This window comes from Arachis duranensis, chromosome 6 (genome assembly GCF_000817695.3).
Source record: "Arachis duranensis cultivar V14167 chromosome 6, aradu.V14167.gnm2.J7QH, whole genome shotgun sequence".
Taxonomy (NCBI): Eukaryota; Viridiplantae; Streptophyta; class Magnoliopsida; order Fabales; family Fabaceae; genus Arachis; species Arachis duranensis.
Genome location: NC_029777.3, coordinates 60,166,258 through 60,187,939, shown reverse-complemented (window position 1 = coordinate 60,187,939; position 21,682 = coordinate 60,166,258). Strand labels below are relative to the sequence as shown.

The following is a 21,682-nucleotide window of genomic DNA, read 5'->3' as shown; positions in this document are numbered from 1 at the left end:
TGTTTGTGGTCAATGTCTAGGATAGATAACCTTAGCTCTCAATTTACTTGCTAAGAGGTTTCTTGCACTTTAATTTTCCTTGCTTTGGCTGTTATTGCTTTGATGTTTACTTTCTTGCATGTTTAGTTTTCACACTCTTGATTGAGAAATTTGTTGTTGGGTGGAATTGAGTTGTGGATGTCCATTCCGCATTGTGTGAGGATTATTAATTGGTTTGGTTTCCCTTGCTATTTTTCATACTTCATGATCATTTAGATTCTTGCTATTTACGTCTCTTGCTTTCTTGCTGGCTTTCCCAATTCCCCATGTTCCTTCATAGCCCATAATTATACATTCTATTGCAACTCCTAGAGAGAACGACCCGAGGTTGAATTACTCTTGATCTCGGTTACTTTAATTTGAATTTAACATTTAATTGATGTTCAATTGTTGGGTTTGGACTATACTTGCAATGTCAATCCTATTTTTAGTGCGAAAATCCAAACCCATGCTCTTGGGCATTGTCACCTACCATTTTGGGTGTTAAACGCCCATTCTGCTATCATTAGTGGCATTTAAATGCCAGTAAGCCTGTCCTCTAGGGTGTGCTATTTTTTATGCTATTTTTTTTATTTTGCTTTAATTCTGCAGCTGTCTTTGTGACTCTACATGATCATCAACCTAAAGAAAACATAGACTAACACTGGAAAATAAAATAAAAAAGTAATTAACATAGATAAATAAGATTGGGTTGCCTCCCAATAAGCGCTTCTTTAATGTCAATAGCTTGACAGGAAGCTCTTACAGAGCTTCACAGATGCTCAGAGCATGATTGTGGCCTCCCAACACCAAACTTAGAGTTTGAGTGTGAGGGCTCTGCGTGACTCTGTATTTAGAGAAGCTTTTCATGCTTCCTCTCCGTGGTTACAGAGGAAGATCCTTCAGCCTTAAACACAAAGTAGTCCTCATTCAATTGAAGGACTAACTCTCCTCTGTCCATATCAATTACAACCCTTGCTGTGGCTAGGAAGGATCTTCCAAGGATGATGGATTGATCCTCTTCCTTCCAAGTGTCTAGGATTATGAAGTCAGCAGGGATGTAGAGGCCTTCAACCTTCACTAAGACATCCTCTACAAGTTCATAAGTCTGTTTCATTGATTTGTCTGCCATCTCTAGTGAGATGCTTGTAGCTTGTACCTCAAAGATCCCTAGTGTCTCCATTACAGAGAGTGGCATGAGGTTTATACCTGACCCCAGGTCATACAGAGTCTTCTCAAAGGTCATGATGCCTATGGTACAAGGTATTAAGAACCTTCCGGGATCCGGTTTCTTTTGAGGTAATGTCTGTTGAACCCAGGCATTTAGTTCACTGATGAGCAATGGAGATTCATCCTCCCAAGTCTCATTACCAAATAACTTGGCATTCAGCTTCATGATTGCTCCTAGGTATCGAGCAACTTGCTCTTCAATAATATCGTCATCTTCTTCAGAGGAAGAATACTCATCAGAGCTCATGAATGATAATAGGAGGTTCAGTGGAATCTCTATGGTCTCTGTATGAGCCTCAGATTCCTTTGGTTTCTCATTAGGGACTTCCTTATTGGCTAGTTTGCGTCCATTGAGGTCTTCCTCACTAGAAATCACTGTCTCTTTCTCCTCTATAGGTTCGGCCATTTTGGTTATTTTGATGGCCTTGCACTCTCTCTTTGGATTCTCTTCTGTATTATTTGGGAGAGTACTAGGAGGAGTTTCAGTAACTCTTTTACTTAGCTTACCCACTTGTGCCTCTAAATTTTTGATGGAGGACCTTGTTTCAGTCATAAAACTGAGAGTGGCCTTAGATAGATCAGAGACTATGTTTACTAAGCCAAATGGGCTCTGCTCAGAATTCCATGTCTATTGCTGAGAAGATGATGGAAAAGGCTTGCTATTGCCAAACCTATTTCTCCCACTATTATTATTATTGAAGCCTTGTTGAGGCTTCTGTTGATCCTTCCATAAAAAATTTGGATGATTTCTCTATGAAGGATTATAGGTGTTTCCATAGGGTTTTCCCATGTAATTCACCTTTTCCATTGTAAGATTCTCAGGGTCATAAGCTTCTCCTTCAGAGGAGGCTTCTTTAGTACTGCCGGATGCAGCTTGCAATCCAGTCAGATTCTGAGAAATTATATTGACTTGTTGAGTCAATATTTTGTTCTGAGCCAATATGGCATTTAGAGTATCAATCTCAAGAACTCCTTTCTTTTGAGTCATCCCATTATTCACAGGATTTCTTTCAGAAGTGTATATAAACTGGTTATTTGCAACCATCTCAATGAGTTCCTAGTCTTCTACAGGTGTTTTCAGATGAAAGGATCCACCAGCAGAATGGGCCAATGACATCTTGGACAATTCAGATAGACCATCATAGAATATACATATGATGCTCCATTCTGGAAGCATGTCAGAAGGACACCTTTTGGTTAATTGCTTGTATCTTTCCAAAGCTTCATAGAGAGATTCACCTTCCTTTTGTTTGAAGGTTTGGACTTCCACTCTAAGCTTGTTCATCTTCTGAGGTGGAAAGAATTTGGTCAAGAAAGCATTGACTAACTTGTCCTAAGATTCAGGCTTTCTCTAGGTTGTGAGTCCAACCATATCCTAGCTCTGTCTCTTACAGCAAAAGGGAAAAGCATAAGTCTGTAGACCTCGGGATCAACCCCATTGGTCTTAACAGTATCACAGATCTGTAAGAATTTAGCTAAGAACTGATGTGGATCTTCCAATGGAAGTCCATGAAACTTGCAATTCTACTGCATTAGAGAAACTAGTTGAGGCTTAAGCTCAAAGTTGTTTGCTCCAATGGCAGGAATTGAGATGCTTCTTCCTAGAAGTTGGAAGTTGGTGCAGTATAGTCACTAAGCATCTTTCTTGCATCTCTGGCATTGTTGTTGGGTTCAGCTGCCATGTCTACTTCTTTTTTGAAATTTTCTATAAGGTCCTCTCTGAAGTGTTGTGCTTTAGCTTCTCTTAGCTTCCTCTTCAGAGTCCTTTCAGGTTCAGGATAAGCTTCAACAAGAATGATTTTATCACTGTTTCTGCTCATATGAGAAAGAAGAGAACAAAAAGAGTAGTGAAATTCTCTATGTCAAAGTACAGAGATTTCTTGAGGTGTCAGAAGAAAAGAAGAATAGAGGAATGAGGTAGAGAGAGAATAAGAAGAATTCGAACACAGAGGGAGAGAAAGGGTTCGAATTATAAGTAGAAGAGAAGTGTTAGCAAATAAATAGAAAGAGATGAGAGAGAGAGTATTCAAAAATTAAAACTAAAACAATTAGTTAATTAAAAAGATTTTTGAAAAAGTTGGTTAGTGATTTTCGAAAATTGGAGGTGGAAAAGTGGTTAGGTGGTTTTGAAAAAGATAAGAAATAGTAATTAGCTGAAAAAGATTTGAAAATAATTTTGAAAAGATAAGAAGTTAGAAAAAGATTTTGAAATGAAAATTTTAAAAAGATACGATTGAAATTTATTTTGAAAAAAGAGTTAAAAAGATTTTATTATTAAAATTAAAGTTGATGACTTGACCAACAAGAAACTAAAAGGTATGATTCTAAAATTCAAATATTGAACCTTTCTTAACAAGAAAGTAACAAGCTTGAAATTTTGAATCAAAACATTAATTGTTAGCAAGGATTTTCAAAAATATGAGATAAAATTAAGAAAAAAAATTTTGAAAAATTAGTTTGAAAATTTTCAAAAACATAAAAAAATTGAAAGATGAACATTTAAAATATGTTTGATGCAAAAAGTTATGAATTAAAGCATGAAAAATTGAAAAAAAAAATCAAAATGGAAACAAAATTACCTCCCTTGTGTCATCTTGGCGTTAAACGCCCAGAATGCTATCCATTCTGGCGTTTAACGCCCACTTGGCTGCCTCTTGGGCGTTTAACGCCCAGCCAGATACCCTGACTGGCGTTAAACGCCAGGAATCCTTCTTTACTGGGCGTTTTTCTAAACGCCCGGAATGCTACCATTTCTGGTGTTAATCACCCAAAATGCTACCCATTCTAGCGTTTAACGCCCAGAATGATACCTTTACCGGTGTTAAACGCCCAGAATGATAGCCATTCTAGCGTTTAACGCCAAAAATGCCTCTTTACTGGCGTTTTAACACCAGTGAGCTCTTTTTCTCTGTGATTCCTTTGCTTTATGTTCTGATCCTTCATTTCTCTGTATTATTTACTTGAACAGATATATATTTTTTATTTTTGAATTTTTAATGAGGAGAGAGAAAAACAACAAAATGAATCAAAACATAAAAATTTAAGATCAAAACCAATAATGCATGCAAGAACACTTTGAATGTCAAGATGAACACCAAGAACACTTTGAAGATCATGATGAGCATCAAGAACATATTTTTTTTTTGAAATTTTTTTTAAGAAAAGAAAGACATGCATGACACCAAACTTAAAATTTGACACTAGACTCCAACAAGAAACACAATTTTTTTTTGTTTTTATGATTTTATTAACTTTTTTTTGTATTTTTCAAAAATAAAAATAAAAAGCTTAAACATAACATAGAATTACCCAATCTAAGCAACAAGATGAACCGTCAGTTGTCCAAACTCGAATAATCCCTGGCAACGGCGCCAAAAACTTGGTGCACAAAATTGCAATCACACTTTTGCAACTCCGCACAACTAACCAGCAAGTGCACTGGGTCGTACAAGTAATAAAACCTTACACGAGTAAAGGTCGATCCCACAGAGATTGTTGGCTTGAAGCAAGCTATGGTCATACTATAAATCTTAGTCAGGCGGATTCAAATGGTTATGAGGTTTTGATAATTAAAAGATAAATAAAATATAAAATAAAACAAAGACATTTATGTAATTCATTGGTGGGAATTTTAGATAAGCGTTTGGAGATGCTTTGTTGCTTCTGAACCTCTTCTTTCCTGTTGTCTTCATCCAATCATGCATGCTCCCTTACATGGCAAGCTGTATGTTGGTGGATCACCGTTGTCAATGCCTACCATCCGTCCTCTCAGTGAAAATGGTCCAGGTACGGTTTTCGCATGGCTAATCATCTATCGATTCTCACTTGTGTTGGAATAGGATCTCCTATCCTTTTGCAAACTGTCACTACGCCCAACATTCGCGAGTTTAAAGCTCGTCGCAGTCATCCCATCCCATATCCTACTCGAAATACCACAGACAAGGTTTAGACTTTCCAAATCTCATGAATGCTGCTAATTGGTTCTAGCCTATACCACGAAGGTTCTAATCTCACGGATTCGAATGCTCTGTTGTCAGGAGAGGTGAGTCAAATCCGTGGATTAGAGACCCAAGAGATTATACTCCGGCTGTCGTCCAATGACTACACTAAACATCATGTAGATCGCTTGTGATTGTTAGGCACGCAGATCTTGGCTAAGCGAGTAACGAAGATAGTGAGTGACTGTCATAGGTCACCCCTTCATTATGACTTAACTGAATTAAGAATGAGAGTATATCTTGGAGAAGAAGTAGGCGTGAATTGAAAGAGAAATAATATTACTTGCATTAATTCATGAAGAAAACAACAGAGCTCCGCACCTTAATCTATGAGGTCTAGAAACTCCACCGTTGGAAAATACATAAGAGAGAAAGCTCTAGGCATGGCCGAATGGCCAGCCTCTCTCAAAGTGATCAAAAGATCAAAAGATGATTTAAAGATAAAATACAATAGTTAAAAGTGCTATTTATACTAAACTAGTTACTAGGGATTATAGAAAATAAGTAACTAAGTGCAGATAGTGTAGAAATCCACTTTCGGGGTCCACCTGGGGTTTTCTTGGGCTGAGCTTTGAAGCTTTCACGTGCATAGGCCATTCTTGGACTTAAATGCCAGCTTGGATGCCAGTTTGGACGTTTAACTCCAGTTCTGGTACCAGTTCTGGCATTTAATGCCAGAAAGAGTCTCTGGTGGGTGTTTGGGACGTCAAATCTCGAGCAAAGTATGAACTATTATATATTGCAGGAAAGCCCAAGATGTCCAATTTCCAACGCAATTGAGAGCGCGCCAATTGGACTTCTGTAGCTCCAGAAAATCAACTTCAAGTGCAGGAGGGTCAGAATCCAACAGCATCTGTAGTCCTTTCTCAGCCTCTGAATCAGACTTTTGCTCAGGTCCCTCTATTTCAGCCAGAAAATACCTAAAATTATAGAAAAATACACAAACTCGTAGTAAAGACCAGAAATGTGAGTTTTGCATAAAAACTAATAAAAATATACTAAAAAGTAACTAAAACATACTAAAAACTACCTAAAAATAATGCCAAAAAGCGTATAAATTATCCACTCATCAGTGTTCTCACACCAAGTTTGGTATTGTCATACTTTAACTATGCAAGGTCCACACTAAGTATGGTGTTCTCACACCAAGTTCTCACACCAAGTTTTATCTTATCTTTCATTTTGTTTTTAATTTTGTTTGTTTTACTTGAATAAGCTTTCGCGTCACTTAGTTACTTTCACTACATAATCATGATTATTCCTTAGTCCATCACCATTATTTTTCTTTTTTGTTTGAGGACAAGCAACCATTCTAAGTTTGGTATTGGTTCTATGCACTAAATAGCCTAAAATGTGATAAAGATGACGATGAGGAAGATGATGAAGATGACAACTAAGCTTGTTAAATTCTATTTGCCTCCTTTCTTTTTAATTATGTCTATGTATGTTATCCTGTTCTATCTTATATAATGCAATTATGATTCCTGTCTCTCAAGTGCTTATCATGACTTGTCCATCACCAACCACAATTATAATTGTGCTTGCTACATAAAGCAAGCAAGGATCATGTGCTAAGAAGGAAACAAAAAGAAACAAGGTGTTGAATGTAGAGAGTATGACAATGTGAGTTTGGAAGGCCAAACTAACTAAAATGTTCAACACCTACTGAGCAAAAATTGTTTGGGGCTTTAGTCTAGAAGACTATTCTGGGATCCTTATCATTGAGAAAGCCTTGAAGAAGCAAAACAAAAAATAATTAATACAAAAAGGGTTGAAAGAGAAGCCAAAGACTCTAAGTACCACTGACTAAGGAAATTAAAAGAAAAATGAGCTCAAAGAGCCTCCTAAGTCAAGTGTTTATGGTGCTTATGTATCAAGCAAAAGCTTGAAAACAAAGCATTTAGAGTCACAACTAAGCTCAAAGGTGCAAAGCACCCTCCCCAAAGAAAGAGAAAGCTAAAGGTTCTGAGCACCACTTATGGGGAATGTTAAAAGGACATTGTAAAGTCATAGAGCTTAGTGTGTCACATTCCTAGGCAACCAAAAAGAGAGACTTGGTGTGTCACATTCCAATATGAGGGCTTGGCACGCCGGGCCAAAGGTCCAGGGATAATTTTGTGCACAAAGTGGGCGTGCAATCCTGACCTCTTCATACTCCAAGGAAAATAACTTGCGTTATATAGGTCTAAATGAAGTGCTTTTAGAAGCGTTGGAAAGATAACATCCAGAGCTTTCTAACAATATATAATAGTCTATGGTATATGTGCAAAAAGGTTCATATGCAACATGCCAAAGGAAGGGCATGTCACACGCCCAAAAAGCGTGCTCCAGGAGGGCAAGAAGCATGGTGTGTAGCACGCCAAGTTCAATGGGCGTGTCATTTTAGAACGCCTTCAAAGGAGCATCATGCATACACATCCCCATGCGTACACACATGACCTGAAGTTTGCTACGTACATGCAAGGATTGAAAGTTTGATGGATCATGCGTACGCATCCTCCATGCATACACACGAATAAGGAATTTTACCCATTCATGTGTATGCATCTCCCATGCGTACATATGGCCCCATTTCCACAAAGCAGCGTGTAACACGCCCATATACTAGGGCATGCCATTTTAGCACGCCTTCGAAGCCTCTATAATGCACACAGTTGGCGTGCAACACACCATACATAGGGCGTGCCACACACCCAATACCCCACCTCTCAGGATTGAAGAAAGTTTGATGTGCCACCTGTTAGGTGCAAGGCGTGGCATGCCAGGCCAACTCTATAGAGGCTCTAAAATAAAGCATTACAAGCACACAGTGGGATGTAACACGCTGCAGCAAGGATGTGTAACACGCCACAGCAAAGGGTGTGTCACACGCCAAAAAGAATGAAGCTCCAGAGATATCCAGAGGCTGGCATGAATCACGCCATGCATAGGGCGTGCAACTTGCTAGAGAAGCAGCTCCCAGGTGACCCAAACTTTGGGTATGCAACACGCCTGAGTACAAGGGCATGCCATTTTGGAATGCCTTCGAGACACCAATTGTGAAGAAAATGGTTGGCGTGCAACACGTCATATATGGGGCATGCAATATGCCATTGACCCAAGCAAGTGCAAGCCTCCATTCAAAGGCAACCCCACATTGGATGACGAGAAGTTGAATCACTAAAAGCCTTGAACCTGAATCACAATTGAACGTTGAAGATTAAATATGGAAGATTTGATTTGATTTGGTTTTGTTTTGGTTGTAATTAAGTTTGAATTTAATGATTAGATTTCTTTTAGTGGAGTATATAAGGTTTCTAAGAACCTACCTTCAAGTCCTTTTTGGCCTTTTTCATTATGAGTTTTTGATTTTGGAGTTTATCATGAGTAACTAATCTCCTCAGTTAAGGTTAGAAGCTCTGTACCTTGATTCGTACAGACTAATGTTATAACTTTTCTACTTTGACTAATGCATAGATATTTTCTTAAGAAAGAGTTTTCATTCTTCATCTAAAGGATTTAAATGTGTTGGAATACAATTTTTCTTACTTGAATTCTCTTCATATCTTAAAAAAGGTAATTAATTAAATTAAGCTTGAAAACTTCTTCTCATGATTCTTAGGTTTTGAACTTGGATTTGATAAGTGACATCGAATCAATCAAGTTTGGTTCTTGAGAATTATGTGGTTTTTAATTAGTGAACGCTCTTAACCTCTTGTCACAGTTGATTAATTATGGAACTAATAATTAATTAGGATTTGAGAAATTAAATTTCTAAGGAATTGGAGTTTGATCATTTATGATTTTCTATAAGTACATCTTTGCATAATCAAAGTAGAGAGTAAAAAGCATTTTTCTATAAGTCTAAACCTTAACCACTACTAGAAAACTAGTTATTACAGACGGATATTTCCGACGGATTTTATCCCACGGAAATACAGACGGAATTTCAGAGGGATTTTTTGTCGGAAAATAAAAAAATGAATTAGCATAAATTACAGACGGAAAAGAAAATCTGTCGATAATTTTGTCGGAAAAATTAATTTTTTCATGGGAAATGGTTACAGACGGATTTTCCGTCTGTAATTAAATGGACAAAAACGATGCGTTTTGTTAAATTATTACAGACGGAAAAATCCGTCTGTAATTTAAAAATTTCCGTCGGTAATAATGACTTAAACCTAAACGTTGCTTCTATACCTTCGAGCTCCACAGTTACACTCCACAGTTTCACAAGTAGCTTCAGACTCCATTCACACTCCAAATCTTGCTCCTCAGTGCCACATTCTTCCATCACCACTGTTCCATAACCACAGTCATCCACCGCATTCTTCCATCATCAACACCTTTGGGACTTCCATCACTCTCGTCGTCGTTGTCAATCATCACTCTCGGTAAACCTAACTCTACTTTTATGAGTATAAATTTTAATCCTCCTTCAGTGACTTTTTCTTCTCTTCAAACCCAACATCGATGGTGACTATATTTTCTTCCAGTTAGTTTAATTGCTGCTTGATTTCATTTCCGATTTAGGATTAAGCTAGGGTTTGCTTTTGATTTTGTGATTTATTTGGTTGCTGTGATGAATTTTTTATTTAATCAAAGCATTTCGAATGATGCATGTAAGCTATTTGATGAAAAGCCTCCGAAACATTCTTCTATCTTGTTATGTGCTTTCTCATAAGAAAACATACTTGCTCTCCTAACTACACAGTGGTTTTCTGTGAAGGTCCCTTGAACAAACAGAACCTAGAGTTTTTCTGAGCTGGGTTGGAGCTGAATCCAAGGTATGTGATTAAATTCATTCTTGTCACATCCTATATATTACGGAAATTAAACTTTAAAAATCTTGATCAAAAGTTTAGTAGTGACCTCATATCGAAGATAGTGTTTGTTTCGGTATGGTACTGAAATTAGTTCAATCCTTTAGAGTTAATGTTAATTAATTATTTTTAATTGAAAAGTTCCTTTCATGATAGGTAATATATATGCATCAAACTCCGTTTAATGTAACTGAAAGTCTGGAAGCATGGACAGGTGGAACCAGAACTACATTATTATCATCATTTTGTTGGTTCTCACTTGGTTCCTTGTTTTCATTATCATCATGATAATATATCTTACGCATTGTAAAAGAAACAAATAATCAAATATATAGGAACCTTTGTATATATTAGGAGCCTACTAATAGAAGTCTATAACAAACTGAATCCCGGAAGGCACTGAAATTAGGGGCACCGCGTTGATTTGATCGAAGGCTAAGTTTTGTAATTTTTTTCCCACGAGAAATTTTGGACTAACACTTTATTTTGCAATAAAGTTTTATATTTTAAAAAATTTATTTTAGTCAAATATATAAAATCTTCTATCATTTCGAAAAAGGGATTAATTTGTCTTATAAAATCTTCTATTCAACTTCCCCATCCTGACATCAAGTGTTCTCATTGCTTTATTCTGTGACAAACTTTACTTATTTATTTATTTAAATTATTGATTCGTTTATCATATTAATAAAATATATTTTACTTAAATAATGGAAATAAATAAACAAAATTATTTGAAAATTAAAATAAAAAGATAATAACATTGTTATATTTGCCGACCCTACTCTTTACTATATTACCTGGTTTATCTATGCGTCTGAGTGTGTATGTGTCAGAAAGGGAATGATATCATAGTTTATAATATTGGTGGATTTTTGGCTTTCCATGAGCTAATCTGCCTCTAATAACAGTTGGCTAATTGCTATTGAGTTGCTATTCTCTTGTAGAGGAGAAACGACTGGGTACTTAACTTTGTTTTGTGCCCCTTTTTACTGTCAGTATATGCCATCTATATGAGATTGACTTATTAATAGGCAATGTTTATTGGATGTAAGACTCACTGACTAATGTACTTTTGTAAAATAGAACCTTTTGGCGGTAATTTGTGAATGGCTGAAATCTGTAATTCATGTTAAATATATTGTCATAAAGGTTAGTTTCATGTTAGCGTACTACAAATTTGCAGGTTACAGATGGAACATTCCTTGAAGAACCTGGTTCTGGTGCAGTAGCAACTGTTGATAATAAAAAGGTCTTTGTTGGGACATTGGATTGGATCACCAAGTACTGGAGTATTTGATTTTTATCATTCTCTGAAAATATACAGGGTAGGATACACCTCAAATTTTATTTATTTTTAAAATTTAATTTATTTAAAGGAATTTTTTTCCATTTTTTTCAAATGAATGCAGCATATTGCTGATTATGCTTGCTTTAGATTCATCCATGTTACTAAGATACTGGATGGTAGCTTTGTTCTTTTTTTTTTCTTAACAAAAATGTATATACATATTTACACTCAGATTTTGAAATGAAATGAAAATGTCATTCTAGATAATGAAAAGCAAATCCTGATAGATTATTCACAAGCTTAATATTTAGTTTGCTACATTAAAATAAATTTGGTGGAAGCTGAAGTTATTAGTGAGAGATTGAATTCATTTATTTGTTCCCCTCAGAATATTTTAAATTATGCACTACTGTAACATGTTTTTAGCCTCAGCTAACTGCTTATTTATCCCACTCAATCCTCCAATGCTACACGAAGACTTGTTTTTACTCCATGTGCGTTAAATGCAAAATAATAGAATAATATTCATTCTGATTTCTTTTTTTTTCTTTTAACCCCGTCATTGTTGAGATCCAATTTAAGAGAAATCCTTTCTATAAATGCCACTCTCTGATGCAGTCCAAGTAGGAAAATCAAAGATACTATTTTAATAATTTCAGTGTTGTCGTTTTGGAAAAGGAAGGTAAAGGCAATTGGTCCAATCCAAATTAGCTTCTTTCAGTTTCAATTGTAAACGCATATTAATTCAATCTTAATTTCCTCTGCCTAGTTAATTGAAGTTAATAAGTAACGTGGTAGTTTCCCACAAAATATCATGGCGCTATTATCTCATGGTTTGGTAGGTTGTATTATCATGATTAGCATATATATATTGTTGGTAGTTTCCCAAAAAATTCGAATCTTAAGATGCCTTTTGTTCTTCACATGTTAGCATATATATATTTAGCTTGATAGTTAAAATAAATCTGCACATAGATATACTTGATTTCTTATTTAACTTGATTATTTACCATCTCAGAATTCTTGTAAACTATAACAAAACATTGTTGGAAAATTATTAGCTACTGCAATTGGGATTGCAAAGAAGCTAGAAAATACTGAAAAATTCATTGTTGTAAGTTTGCACTCATTCTGTTTTGAAGTTATTGTAGTTGGCTTCACACCATCTTGTATTAAAACTTTGCACTAGAACCAGAGTTTTCACACCATCATATAGCTGAGGATATTGACGTTAGATATGAGCAATTCTATTTTAAATATTTAGTTTCAATTCTAGCTAGTAGTTTTTAAATATTAACATGTCTCATATGAATACATTAATTTGCTATGTCAATGTTTACTAATAAATACAGGTCCAACATGGTGAAAATGATGTAAATGCTTTAACTTCTGCTGTTTGTTTGGGATGAAGTCAAGAATCATTGCATAGTTTTTTTTTTGTTTTTTGTTTTTTTTTTTTTTTTGGTCCAATCTCTTCAACTTTTTGCTTGAATTTCAGGTTAGTGCAATTTTTGTATTGTGAACTTCATTGATTTCTAGGATATTGTATGATAAAAGAAATATTGCTTATGTTGTGTTGTTGCTTGTATTGCATTGAAAACATTGATATGGTTAAATATTTCTAGGTTATTGCTTATGAGAGATGAAATGTTACTTGTGTTGGATAATTTATAGGTACTAAAAACATCGAATTCGTAAGATATGTCTTGGCACCATCGAGTGTGGATGTATGATAGGTTGAATCCAACAAGAGGGGGTATTAAACCTGAGTTTTATGACAAGGTTGAGGATTTTATAGAAACGATTAGTAAGTTAGATGTTGTGAAGTCGGAAGGAAAGTGTAGATGCCCATGCGTTAAGTGTAGATGCACAAACTATAAAGAGCTGAACATTATTAAGATGCATTTGTGGGAAAAGGGGTTTATGCCAAATTATTGGATTTGGACAGAACATGGAGAGATTGATGACATAGGGATTAATCAGATGGGATTCAATAATTGTGGGGAAGGTGGTTCAGGAAGTGGTGCAAATGTGGAAGAATGTGATATGTATAACATTAGCTGGGAAGACAACTCCAGAAGGTATCATGAAATGGTTTTCGATTCTGCTGGTCCAGAGGATCCTCATGTAGAGGCTAAAAACTTTTTTGATCTTCTTGAGGCAGCTCAAAAGCCTTTGTGGGAAGGTTGTGTGCACTCTCAACTATCGATAGCTGTTAGAATGCTATGCATTAAGGCCGAGGGAAACCAATCGCAGGAGTCATTTAAGCAATGGACGACCTTAATTAGGGAAATTGCTCCTGAGGGTAGTGCCATACCTAGGGATTACTATGAAGCTAAGAAGTTAGTGCAAAATCTTGGATTGAAGGCAATCAAAATAGATTGTTGCTCAAACAATTGCATGTTGTATCGAAAAGATGATGCTGTTCTAACTAGTTGCAAGTTTTGTGAAGTACCTAGATTCAAGCCTATTTCTGATGGTGGTTGTAAGTCCAAGAGAGTTCCTATCAGACGGATGCACTACTTACCCTTAATCTCTAGACTTCGAAGGCTTTATGCGTCAATGAGTTCAGCTCCGCACATGACGTGGCACATCAAAAACCAACGTGATGATGGCGTGATGACCCATCCGTCACATGGGGAGGCATGGAAAAGCTTTGACCGTATCCACTCTGATTTTGCTTTGGAGCCTAGAAACATTAGGTTAGGTCTTTGCTCTAATGGGTTTACCCCAAATATCCAATTTAGCAAGGCTTATTCTTGTTGGCCCGTAATTGTTATTCCATACAATCTACCTCCTAGGATGTGTATGAAAGATCCTTATTTGTTCTTGACTTGCTTAATACCTAGTCCTAATAACCCTAAAGCCAACATTAATGTATTCTTGGGACCCCTAATTGACGAATTAAATGAGTTGTGGAATCCTGGTGTTTTGACATATGATATTGTAGAAAAGAAGAATTTTGTCTTAAAGGCGGCATTGATGTGGACTATCAATGATTTCCCGGCTTATGGGATGTTGTCTGGGTGGATGACACAAGGAAGATTGTCATGTCCTATTTGCATGGAGGATACCAAGTCTTTTACACTATCACATGGAGGTAAGGCATCATGGTTTGATTGTCATCGGAGGTTTTTGCCGATAAACCACCCTTATAGGCGCAATAAGAATGACTTCAGAAAGAATAAAATAGAAAGTGAAGAGGCTCCTACCAGATTAAGTGGTTTGGAGATTTGGCAAAGGGTTAAAGGACTTGGGAAGATATCAGATAATGGAAAGTGGATCAAATCGCGAGAGTATGGTATTACTCACAATTGGACTAAGCAAAGTGTGTTTTGGGAGTTACCTTATTGGAAGGATAACCCGGTTCGTCACTGTCTTGATGTAATGCACATAGAGAAGAATGTGCTTGATAACATAATGAATACTGTTATGGACACTGATAGAACTAAAGACAATGAAAAGGCTAGGTTAGATCTGGCTGAACTGTGCAAGCGTCCAGATTTACATTTGCGGCATGTCGGTGATAATTGTTGGTCCAAACCTAAGGCAGCTTATACTTTAACTTCTGAACAACAACAAGACGTGTATAGGTGGGTGCAACAACTTAGATTTCCAGATGGTTATGCATCTAACCTTGCTAGATGTGTAAGTCTTTCCCAGGGGAGGTTTATTGGTATGAAGAGCCATGATTGTCACATTTTTATGCAGTGCTTGCTTCCAACTGCATTCAGAGAACTACCTACAAATATATGGAAGCCTCTTACTGAGTTAAGCCAGTTTTTCAAAGACTTGTTGTGCTCAACCACCCTCAAAGTTCATGATTTAGAGGTTATGGAGCAGAATATTCCCATTATCCTTTGCAAGTTAGAAAGGATATTTCCCCCGGGATTCTTTAATGTGATGGAGCATTTGCCAATTCATCTAGCATATGAGGCACGTGTGTGTGGACCTGTCCAATATAGGTGGATGTATCCGTTTGAAAAGGTGATAGGAGCATTCAAGCGAACAGTGAAAAATAGAGCAAGGGTTGAAGGTTCGATTTGTGAGGCTTTCTTGGCAAAGGAGACTTCAAGTTTTGTTTCTTTCTACTTTGAACCACATATCTTATCGAGGCAAACCCGTGTGGGAAGAAATGATGACGGGGGAGACACAATTAAAGCTTCTCTATCAATATTTAATAGACCTGGTCGCAAGGTTGGAAAAGCTAAAGATCATTGGTTAGACAAACGGGACAAAGCTACAGCTCATTTGCATATTCTACTCAATGAAAGCAAAGTTAGCCCTTTCTATATGTAAGTTCACAAATCTTTTATTAAATAGTTAATTACACTTGTTCTACTAACGAATCCCATAGCTTATCAACTCTAGTCCTACTTTCATCAAGGTTTTGGAAAGAAACTTGTCCTGGAGAAAGCGATGACCGATTTTCCCCTTGGTTTGCATCATATGTAAGTGTATAGATTCGTATCATAGATGCATTACATAGTAATCACATATCTTTTATTAAATAGTTTGATTCATGTTTTTAACTAGGTTCAAAATCAATGCAACGAAATTGTTGATCCCGGTTTGCAATCACTTTCTTGGGGTCCTTCAAACAAAGCAACAAGTTATCCAATTTAAAAAGTAAATGGATATACATTTCATACTCTTGCAAGGGCAAAACGAAAGAAAACCGATAACACCTGTGTGTATGTCAAAGGTGATGCAGGCAATGGGGAAAGTGATTGGTTTGGATTATTAGAAGATATACTCGAGATTGAATACACTGGTGATGACTCTAATCGAGTTGTTTTGTTCAAATGTCAATGGTATGATCCAACTCGTCCAAATGGAACACGTATTCATAATGACTACAAAATAACTGAAGTCAACCATAGCAAAAGATATCGCCACTATGATCCTTTCATTGTCGCCCAAAAAGCTAAACAAGTTTACTTCTTACCTTATCCTGGAAATTGCAAGTCTCTGTGGCATGTTGTTGTAAACACTAAACCAAGAGGTCTAATTGAAACCAATCATGTACATGTAGATGAGGATGAGGATGAGAATGATGTAGCTTATCAAGTGGATGAGAGCAATCCTTCTAGGATTTCAGACACTGAGCCTCCTATTAGTCTTAAGTCTCCATTTGGAGAGGACCGCATTGTTGAATTGTCCATTGGCTCTAGTTCTGGAGCTAATAAAAATGAATATGATGATGTTGCAGACTTTGATGATGATATCGATTTTTAATAGGGTAACATTCCTGAGCTAATTTAATTTGGTTTTGGTGCAGTATATATAGAACTTTCCATTTTCAAAATTTTAATGTTTCATCTCTCATTTACTTTACATATTTTATAATCTGTTATACTATTGAATCAGTTAATAGTAAAAAAGGTAATTAAAATAAATTAATTGGCCTTATTGTTGGAAAATAAAATGTTAATCTGGTTTTCTGCAGACTGACGTTGAAATAGAAGACTACAGCAAAGCTCAACCTGATGCTCTTGCACACTCAGCCTCCAAAATCATAGCTCGTTGGAGATACAAGAGTATCCAAGTAGAGGTAATAAATTTCAATATTGACTAAAAAGAAATCAACTTTAATTTCTACTCTTAAATTGATTTCTTTTCCATAACGACTTTAGCTACTAAGAACAAAGTCACGTTAAATAAAACAATATAACTTTAAATCAATGTATTTGGCATAAAATGGTATATTGTTAAATCAATATTAATTTGCAAGCATTAGTAAAAGGCTTCTATAAAATGCCTCGTTTATGTGAGTGACTTGTTTTCTAGATGTATAGAACTGTTAAGACCACTGACAAGCCTGCAGCTTCTTCAGGTAATTCGGATTGCTTAATCTTCATTCATTTTTTATATGTATTATATGCATGACATTAAATTTCATGATTAATGATAAAAATTAAAAAATAAATAAAATATATAAAAACCAGACTTGAATCAATGGAAACCCAATTCTGATACTCGATCAATGGAAATCCGGTTCTGATGCTCAATGCAAAGAATGGTTGGAGAAGAAGAAAGGTTATCTATAAATAGTTGTCCAGTCTTCACTACATTTGCACTGAGTTCCCTTCACTCTCTTATCTATAAATACTGTGTACTCCCTGCATTCTTAATTAATTTTCATCTTCACTATTTTGGTACAATTAAGTAAGAACTGATCGAGTAATTTTCTATAAGTATAAGTAAGAAATTATGGGATATGTGCCTTGTCAAATTAATGGGATATGTCCAAATCAAATGGCATTTTTCCGATTGTGCTTGTCAATTTAAATTTTATAATATAAATTAATGTTATTGGCAGAGCCAGAGTAGCATTATTACTTTATAATATAAATTTGTAAAGATGTTGGTGATGATGATGGCAGGTTCCTATTGCTGAATTCCTTACTCTCTTTAGAAATATTACTTTTCGTTACAACCAGTTATGATCAATTTGATCTTCTTGTTTCAATTTGTTGCAGGAGGCACAACTTATTTCTGTAGACTCCCTTGGGTTTGATCTAAGAGTTTGATCTTCTGATTATCTCGAGTAAGTTTTGTACTTGTATGCCTATATGCCATTGGCCAATGATTGTGTATAGAAGTAAAGGCCAGCTATGCATGCAGAGCAAATCAGTTGATGGAATGCATGTTGGTTTCATCTTTAATATTATTTTAGCTTGTGTTATTTTAATTTTGTCTTTAATATATATGTAGATCATGGCTCCTCGAGTCAAGGGTAAAGGTGTCAAGGGTCATAGAGGTTCTCGAACCACCGCCGCAGCCGCTATTACCACCAACTCCACCTCTTCTGGGACTTCAGTTGTGCCAGATTTTCAGTCAGGACCACTTACCCAGCAACCATATTTGATGGTGCCTAATCAAGGCTACACTGGTCTTCCTCCACCAACTTGGCCTACTCCAGGATGTATGGGCCCTCCACCACCCCCTCTTCCAATTTCGATTCCTCCTCCGTCTCGCAATTCCAGCCTATTAGTTGATTCAGAGACACCTGGAAGCTCTAGTACATCTCCTCCATCAAAAACTGCATCGGTTCCTAATGTTGTCACAAAACAAAGATTGGTTCCAGATGGAAAAACAAGGTAAAATTTGATTGCTTGAATTAGAGAAATAATTACTTTTTTTTAGTTTCCTAACTTGTCAATTCTTTATGAAATTATCAGTTGGTTACCTTTCCCTCCTGGTTCGCAAAAGATTACAGAGATCATCAAGAAACGGTATGATAAACTATATAAAAAGTTTGGGGATGTCCCTCTTCTGACAAAGAAGCTTTGGTTTAAGGAGTGGAAGGTAAAAATAACATATATATCAATGATCATATATGATTTATGTATATCTTTGTCATCTATACTATAAATGGCTTGTATATAATGTCCTGCAAGAAAAATATCATGAGAATATGTGTTTCACTTAGCTTTATAAATGTCCTATATATAAATTACTAAGTTTTGTTTACCTGTTTCAATCAGTTTTGAATAATCATGTTGATATACCATAATTCATGATATATAGTTATATACTCTCTATTTATTTTTCGAATAAATTCCTTACATAATTAAAATAGGAACATACAGGATCCAAAAAGAGGTAACAATGAATCATGAACTGGAGTTATTTTCTTGTATCCAAAAAGAGCTTAATACTGTGTTATTTTCTTGTCTTATCTTATATTATAGTATCTTTTTTATGTGCAGAGCCATTTTCTTATTGATGACGATGATGAGGAGTTTTTTTGGAAGGCTTTCAAATATAGGACAAGTAAGCGATTTAGCCAAAGGAAATGTAAAGGGAGAGGGATGAATTGCAGAAATTAAAAGAGCAGGAAAGTAAAAATGCTGAATCTTAAAGAACAAGAAATTAAATGACTGAAACTTAAAGTGCAAGAAATGTAAATTACAGTAACTTAAAGTGCAAGGAATATAAATTGCTTAAATGGAAAGGGGAGTTGAGGATTGGGAATTCAGAATTTCAGCAATGGAAATCAAATTGCAACAATTAACTAAACAAGAGATGAATTGAAATAGACTAGATCACAAACAGAAATGGAAATTAACTTGCAACAGGGGTTCACAGAAGAACCCAAAAGGAGAATGGGATCTCAGGACTCCAGAGACTAGACAGCAAAGTCTAGATCTCAATTGCCTTCCCAGATCCAAGTTCACAAAGCAATTAACAAGAAATTAAAGAAGAAGCAGAGAAGGAAATGTAATTGAACTCAATTATGCAGAAGAGAAATTAAAGAGATCTTGAATGGAGATTGAGACAGAAATTCCTCAATTCTTCACACCCAAGACTCAAACAAGAAAGGTAAAAATGCTCAAGCAACAACAAGGAAGAAGAGAGATCAATTCTCCTCCTCAATTCTCTGAAATCTCAGTTCCTAGCTCTCAGTGAAGTCTCCAAGAGAAGGTTCAAAAGTCAAAATAAAAGAAAAGATTCAAAGCTCCAAAGAAAGGTTCTTCTCTTAAATTACATCAAACTATCTCCTATTTATACACTTTCTATTCTTGGATCATGGGATTTGGATGGGCTTTTGATTTGGTGAAGAATTGAATTAAATTGGATTTTTTTATCCAATTTCAGCCCATGAAAAGTTGGCTTCCAGGAGGCTGCCCTGCCCTTGTGGAGGGCAGGACAGGAAAGTGTGCGTGCGGCCCTTGTGCGTGCGTGTTGGTGCGTGTGATGCTGCAGGATGCTGCCATTCCCTTGTGGAGGGCAGGGCAGAGTTTTTTGGTGCGCCAGATTCTGCTCCCCGTGCGTGCTGTTGCTGCCGAGAGTCCTTGGTGCGTGCCAATCTGGTGCGCTGGCTGTGCACCACAAAATGCTGCCCTGCCCTCGCGGAGGGCAGGGCAATGTTTCCAAAAGTGAAGTTCCAAGTTCGAAACTTGGTGGAGGCGCACGCTGCTTCTTTTTCTTGGTTTTCTTGGCACTAAAGTCACGCCTAGTTCCTTACTTCCTCATGGTGCCGTGTTCGATTCATGGAGTTTGAAAGCAAGCTTGTTTTCTTTTTGTTTGAACGCTAATCCTTCCTTTCTTTTCCTTGGGTTCGAAACCCATAGGAAGCAGTAGGAAGCAATTTCCTTTGAATTATTCTTGATTGAAGCCCGATATTGCTCTTGAGGAGGGCAGGGCAGAGTTTTTGCTCTCCTTGATCCTTGGCATCAAATTGTGCTCCGCCCTTGTTGTGGGCAGGGCAGTGTTGGTTCTCACGGCTTGTTTCATTATGTTGCCCTCCTGGAGGGCAGTGTGCCCTTGTGGAGGGCAATGTTTGCTTCCTCCTTCTATGCACCACACTTCTTATCTCTTGGGCCACGCTTTCTTAAGCCATGCTTCCTCTTTTCTTCTTTTCTTCACCTTCAAATAATCAAAACAACTACTCAAAGTATCACTAAATTCACAAGGCTTACAAATCAATTAAAAATCAATTAAATTTAGCTCAAACCTCATGAGTTAGCATCAATTTAATGGTAGTTGCTTGATTTAAAGAAGTTATGCATTTTCATTCCAAATCACTTACTTAGGATACAAGAAAGTGCATAAAGACTAATAAAACAAGTGAAATTAGCTTGAAAAATGGGTATATGATGACTTGTCATCAATACCATAATTCATGATATATAGTTATATACTCTCTATTTATTTTTCGAATAAATTCCTTACATAATTAAAATAGGAACATACAGGATCCAAAAAGAGGTAACAATGAATCATGAACTGGAGTTATTTTCTTGTATCCAAAAAGAGCTTAATACTGTGTTATTTTCTTGTCTTATCTTATATTATAGTATCTTTTTTATGTGCAGAGCCATTTTCTTATTGATGACGATGATGAGGAGTTTTTTTGGAAGGCTTTCAAATATAGGACAAGTAAGCGATTTAGCCAAATGATGTCGGATATCCGTGAGGGTGTGGATACAACCCACGAATGGCTAATTCCTGCTTACAAAAAGTTGTTGGAAAAGTACTGGGAAACGGATGAGAAATGGAAAAATATAAGGAAAAAAGCGAGGGAGAATCCAGTGTCACTCTTAGGTGGTTCTATCCATTGCAGTGGTTCTATTCCACTGAGCTCAACTATAGAGAGGATGGTAACATAATTTAAGTGGCTTTAGATCTTATTTAATAGACATTTATTTATATAAAATTTTTTTATTCTGTGTTTATGTGAAATAAAAGAAGCAGTTAGAACGTACACCAACTCATGAGGAAGTCTTCAAGAAAACCCACACACTTAAAAGTGACAAGTCTAAATGGGTGGACAAACGCTCTCAAGACACTCATGTGAGATATAGTATAAATATTAAGTAGATAGATTTTTCACT

General features: G+C 36.2%; 2 protein-coding genes across 2 annotated transcripts; both read left to right on the top strand.

The window, feature by feature from the left end:
• Positions 1 to 13,238: 13,238 nt before the first annotated feature.
• LOC107493657 (uncharacterized) lies at positions 13,239 to 15,638 on the top strand. The gene has a single exon (XM_021125805.2). The coding sequence runs from the start codon at positions 13,239 to 13,241 to the stop codon at positions 15,636 to 15,638; it is 2,400 nt and encodes a 799-aa protein (XP_020981464.2).
• Positions 15,639 to 16,398: 760 nt separating this feature from the next.
• Positions 16,399 to 21,457, top strand: LOC107493660 (uncharacterized). The gene is made up of 4 exons (XM_052263032.1): positions 16,399 to 16,581; positions 18,057 to 18,442; positions 18,524 to 18,650; positions 21,164 to 21,457. The coding sequence occupies exons 1-4, from the start codon at positions 16,414 to 16,416 to the stop codon at positions 21,455 to 21,457; spliced, it is 975 nt and encodes a 324-aa protein (XP_052118992.1). The 5' UTR covers positions 16,399 to 16,413.
• Positions 21,458 to 21,682: the final 225 nt, after the last annotated feature.